Below are 6,000 nucleotides of genomic sequence, written 5' to 3' on the forward strand. Positions count from 1 at the left end.
TTCCTGCACCGACGAGCTGAGCTAGTCAGTGCAGGCAGAAATTGGGGTGCCATTTTTAAATGCTGCGCCAATCTCTTGACCCCTCAACCATGCAACCGTGGCCTCAAGACTCGCCCAACATTCCTTTTAGGGGGACCTAGAGCACACCCCTCACCTCATCGCTTAAGGGAAGAGCATCCTGGGCCCGATCCCTGGCACCTGGGTGGCACTGCCAAGGTGCTAGCCTAGTGGTGCCAGGCTGGCAGTGCTAAGGTGCTGGGTGGCAGAGGGAGTGTCAGCCTACCACCCTACCCAAAGCCCAACCACCCGGGGCCTCCGATGGCCTGGGAGACCCAACCACCCCCGGTGTGCCGTTATGCCTGGTCCAGGTTTGCAAGGTCCCGTGGTAAACGGCGCCACAGCGAGGTCTCCCAGGCGTGAGCGTTTGTTCCCAGGCCTCTGGATAATCGGGCAGTGATATATTTAAATGAGCCAAATGGTTCACTTAAATATGTAAATCTGAATCTTGCTCTATGAGGGCAAGATACTGATCGTGACGTCTCATGAGATCTTGTTAGAAAAAGATTACTCTGGATCTCTTGGGCACAAGGCCATATTATGAAATGTTGTTAAATTTAATCAGGGATTCACTACTGTACTATAATCTTTTTTGTCCGCCGATGAGTTTGAGTGGAAACACACACAGGATAGCGCGAAACATTTTTAAGATGGGAACTCTGCCTCCATATATTGATAATTATCTAAACAGGAATTGGTTTGCTTAAAAAAAAAAAAGCAATCGTAAGATTATGGTATAGTTTAAATCCCATGAGTAAATTTAACAAAATTTCAAAACATGTCCTTGTGCCCAGCTTTATTTTTGAAGACACTTTAAAAGTCTGCAGATGAGCACACTTAGAAATTCCCAAAACAAGTAACTGCACTGAATGTGTAACACGTTTCGTGGAACAGGGCTTGTTTTATGTTTTTTTTCAAAACCAGTGCAAACCACGGAAACTTGACTTGCGCTTAAATCCTGTGGTCTTTTGCCCTGGTTACAGCAATGTCAGATGAATTGTGCTGAGGGGAGAAAAACCTCAGTGTATTTGAAATGAAATTCCATGATCCTCATCCATTTATATTACAAAAATGTTCTTGGTTGCTTTTCAGAATGTCTGTGGAAGTAGATGGAATCTCTCCCTTCTGAAGGTTGTGCCACCGACAGTGAGCTAGTCAAAAGTTTTGCGACATTCCGCTGTGAAATGAGCAGAGCTTACCGTAAGCTGCTTGTATGAGAGGACGCAATCAGCAGATGTCCTGTTATTTATTGTAGCAGAAGTTTTTCCAAGATTATGGATTCAACTGTTATTCCTTTTGGTCAGAAGTACGCATAGAAAAAACTTCAATGCTTGGTTACGGAAAATGGAAATAAAAATAAGCTTAAGACTGCATATTTTGCTATTTTGTTTCTTGAGAATAGGCCAACTTTTGTTTTCAGATCTTAACACAGAAAGGTGCAGACACATCGATGTGCTATTTATTTGCCTGGCAGACTGAATCAAGTATACGTGTGCGCATTATTGACTGGTGCTTATCAATATAGAAGAATGTTTTTCATCTTTTGCCATTAGATTAGTGATGCCTTGTAGCTTGATGGTAGCTGTGGAGAAAAAAAAGTGTTATTATGTGAATCCATCTATGAGTCAAGAAGGACGGGATTCTCCACGTGTTTCTTGGCAGCGAGACACGGTGCGCTGTTCTTTGGTGGCGGGCTTCCCTGCTCTCGCTGCTGTCAATGAGATTTCCCATTGAAGCCACCCCACGCCGCCAGGAAACCCAAGGGCTGGGGAATCCCGCCACCAGCGAACAGCCGGAGAATATCAGCGCAGAGGGGGCGATGTAGATCTGAGTCATTTAGATTCTGCAGGGAAAGACATATCTTTGCTTGGTACTGTGAATTGGAAAGCCAGTCACATTTTCTCACATTCTCCAAAACATTGGTGACGTTAATGAAGTATGAAATGTGTTTAAGATGCTCAAGTATTAGTTCCATTCTTGAATTAGGATATATCATTTGTACTAGCTGCATTCGTGTAACATGCATGTATTTTTAAAAGACCTCTGTGATAATCTATTTGGAAAAGTAAGCTGTTGGTGGCCAGTGTACAATGCTCAAATTAATATATTTCAAGCTATACCTTAATCCAGGACTGAATTAATTAGACAAAGATATATTACATATGTAACGTGTCTCAACTAGACAGATATGCCAAGCAACCATCAAAATGCAACAAGAATGTAGCATTTGCTAATGTGTTAAATTTTGGGGGAAAAAGCCATTTTGATATTTGAAAATGCCCAGTTGAGTATTGTGTTATATTTTATCTGAACGTCTTTTCTTTTCAAGAATTTTCACTCTCAATGCCACAACAAACAATGAAACCAGTATTAGTGAATCTGCAGCTAGGAATTGTGCACAATTTATTGAGGTTTATTTAAAATATTTAGAAACCCCTATGTAAAAAAATAAAGTCTTTATGTTGTTCTGTAGAACTTGTAATTTTTCTGTATGAACCATATCCCTCACCACATTAAGGAACAGTTTTGTCAAAGAGCTCAAGATGAACAATACAAGCTATATTAGATGTGACAGAATCATTATGATTGATTATAATTTGTCAAATACCATATTCACTTGTTCTTAGACATACTAAAAAGTGAATATGCATGAGTGGTTGTTCCTCTTGCTAATTGAAATATTTTCTCCATTTGGAAATGAAATAAAATGAAAATCGCTTATTGTCACAAATAGGCTTCAAATGAAGTTACTGTGAAAAGACCCTAGTCGCCACATTTCGGCGCCTGTAAACTGGAAATGCATTGGTAAGAGGATGGGAGAGTACAAGTTAACTACTCTATTAATTTGTCACATTTTTAATTTTGTAAGTAAAGAATACATATTACCATTTTGCTAAGTATATGAATTTGAATTCCATTATCATTTTAAAAGAACAAAAATAAAAGGAAATTATTTTTTATATTTCTGTGTTCAATTAATTTGAGTTGTTTTTGAGTGGCAACTGAATGTGTTTTTTCTGTTGCTGTAGAATATTTATTCTAACCGGATAGTGATTAAAGAACTCCGAGTCTAGATATAACACACGTTCAATGCAGGTTGGCAGATCTGGGACGAGATTCTCCGACCCCCCCGCCTCGTCGGAGAATCGCCGGGGGCTGGCATGAATCCCGCCCCCCGCCGGTTGCCGAATTCTCCGGCACTGGAGATTCGACAGGGGCGGGAATCGCGCCGCGCCGGTTGGCCCCCCGCCCCCCCCCCCCCCCCCGCGATTCTCCGGCCCGGATGGGCCGAAGTCCCACTGCTAGGATGCCCGTCCCGCCGGCGTGGATTAAACTACCTACCTTACCGGCGGGACAAGGTGGCGTGGACGGGCTCCGGGGTCCTGAGGGGGGGTGCGGGGCGATCTAGCCCCGGGGGGGTGGCCTGGCGGAGGCGGAAGAGACTCCCTCCACAGCGCATGCGTGGGGATGCCGTGAGCGGCCGCTAACGCTCCCGCGCACTCGCCGCCCGGCAATGTCATTTCCGCGCCAGCTGGCGGGGCACCAAAGGCCTTTTCCGCCAGCTGGCGGGGCGGAAATTAGTCCGGCGCGGGCCTAGCCCCTCAAGGTTGGGGCTCGGCCCCCCAAGATGCGGAGGATTCTGCACCTTTGGGGCGGCGCGATGCCCGACTGATTTGCGCCATTTTTGGCGCCGGCCGGCGGACATCGTGCCGATACCGGAGAATTTCACCCCTGAAGTGAATTATCTTTCTAAATAAAAACCGACAAGTTAAGTGCGTGTTTTGCCGCTGCTTTCGGCCTAGTCGGAAAAGTCTTTTTATCATTTTATTCTATTCCTTTCTCTTTACCCTCCAATGGCATTCTGAATCAGAACAAAGTTACGCAAACTTTGGGCGAGATTCTCTGACCTCCGTACCGCGTGTTTCTCAGCAGCGGGAGGCAGCCCGCTGTTGGCCGGCATGGAATCTTCTGGTCCCACTGCTGTCAATGGGATTTTCCATTGAATTCACCCCACGTTGCCGGGAAATCAGTGCTGCGGTACACCATCGGAGGGACTGGAATATCCAACCGACTTGAACAGCTAAAAGATCTCGCCCCTTGTGCCTGGAATCAAGTCATTGAACAAGGGAAAGCTTGAGTCAGTCAAAAATAGTTTATCTACTTTTATTTGCAAACAATGAAAGTAAAAAGTTAGCACAAAAGAGGGAAAAGAAAACTGAACGAGCTGCACGAGAAAGAGCAAACCAAAAAGTGAAAGTGGAATATTTTAAAAGTAAAATTTATTTTTTAAAATTCAGTTTAAAGCTAATATTACAAAATATATCAATCGTGACATTCTAGTCACCTTTGGACCACTAAATATTTGTTTCAATTTGACAATGAATAAACTTCAATTTTTCAAAACTTGTCAGCTTGGGAGACAACAGATTGATCAGCAATTAAGGGGTTATCTGCTCAATTAAGTTCACAATTTACTATATCAGGATTAATGATAATAATTGAAGAGGCCTAGCTCATATACTGATCAAATTTCCGATTAAATGTTCATTACCCAGATGGTGGGTTTCAAGGGGTTATCGCAATTCACACTTCATGATTTTACCAAACTTGAACTTTCTTCCGACTTTTAACAAACTTAAACGTTCTTCTGGCTCCAATTGTCTGTCAGTGGTTATAATGCCTAAATTGGGTTAAATCTGTAAATTTAAGGTATAAAGGCGTACTCCAGGTGCTTATCATAGTATTATTAGGTACATAAAGGCATGGGCAAGTTGGGAACAGCTGCTTTCCATCATTTTATGCAGGTAAGTTCCAAATTTTGCTTTTAAACTTGATTAATTTTTTTATTGTGAGACTGTTGGTCTGAAATGTTTGTGCTCAATATCTTTTGTACAGTTAATTTGTGAAGGTACATCTACTTAGTCAACTGTTTACTGGTCTAAGACATTGCATTGGGAGCCTTAAATATGACTCTTGCCATAATCCTGTCAAAACCCAGCTGAACTACTTTTTATTAGTTGCAAAGATCCATTTCTAAGGGGAAGCCCATGTTTCCTGTGACCTGAAACATGACCTCATGAGAACTTGTGTGCAATGGTTTGCGGCGGAGTTGTTCAATGAGTCTTTTTGCTATCGCAGCACCAATTGGGATTGATATGGGATATCTTGAGGCTCATTAACTGACAAACTAGTCTCCGCTTACAAACTGCGAGTGGGATTCACCACAACGTGAATTTAAGGAGATAACAGAAGAGCAACCAAAACAAATGTTTGTGTTTGACAGTGATTTCTGCAAACTAATGAAACTTCATGCAGTTCTCCAACTTCTGCCTGAATTTCCATCACCCTGCAGAAAGTCTTCTGCTTTAGCAAAATGATATTGGAGCCCCGATTCCAGAATTCCTGAACCTGGCGCCCTCTATTTTCACTGGGGTGTGGTGCGGGTGGGGGTGGGGAAGGGGGTGGAGAACACAAATGGCCTGTAGTTTGCACATCCATGGCTCATGAAGATGGTTCAAGCAGACCCAATTTTCATTAATACAATGTCGAAAATATGACTTTGAGGACTTTACACTTTTCAAAAGAAGGTTTAAGCCGAGTTTCGGGTAAGGCCCTAGATGGATTTGGGAGTGGTCAAGAGTCCCCCAGCCGCGTGTTTCTCTGCAGCGCCATTCGCTGGTGGCGGGATTCTATACTCCTGCCGCTTAGCAATGGGATTTCCCATTGAAGCCACCCACGCCGCTCATTGATAGAAACTTACAACTTTATTTAATCTCTGTGTAGGTCCTGAGGCCTGCCCATTGTGGATACTGGGTGAGTTGACATGGAAGGTATAAGGGCATAGGGTTGTGGATGTAGGGGCATGGGTTGACATGAGTTGACACTAAATTGGCAGGGGCTATTGAGGATTATGGGATTGAGGGGGATATGTTGTCATAGATA

General features: G+C 43.3%; 1 protein-coding gene across 1 annotated transcript in view; it reads left to right on the forward strand.

The window, feature by feature from the left end:
- LOC140387997 (interleukin-17 receptor E-like protein) overlaps window positions 1–3,017 on the forward strand; it is a 49,024-nt gene extending 46,007 nt beyond the window's left edge. The window contains exon 18 of the mRNA XM_072471446.1: window positions 1,150–3,017. Within this exon, the coding sequence (XP_072327547.1) occupies window positions 1,150–1,186 (37 nt within the window). The 3' untranslated portion in view covers window positions 1,187–3,017. The remainder of the gene's footprint in view (window positions 1–1,149) is intronic.
- Window positions 3,018–6,000: the final 2,983 nt, after the last annotated feature.

This window comes from Scyliorhinus torazame, chromosome 13 (assembly GCF_047496885.1).
Source record: "Scyliorhinus torazame isolate Kashiwa2021f chromosome 13, sScyTor2.1, whole genome shotgun sequence".
Lineage (NCBI taxonomy): Eukaryota > Metazoa > Chordata > Chondrichthyes > Carcharhiniformes > Scyliorhinidae > Scyliorhinus > Scyliorhinus torazame.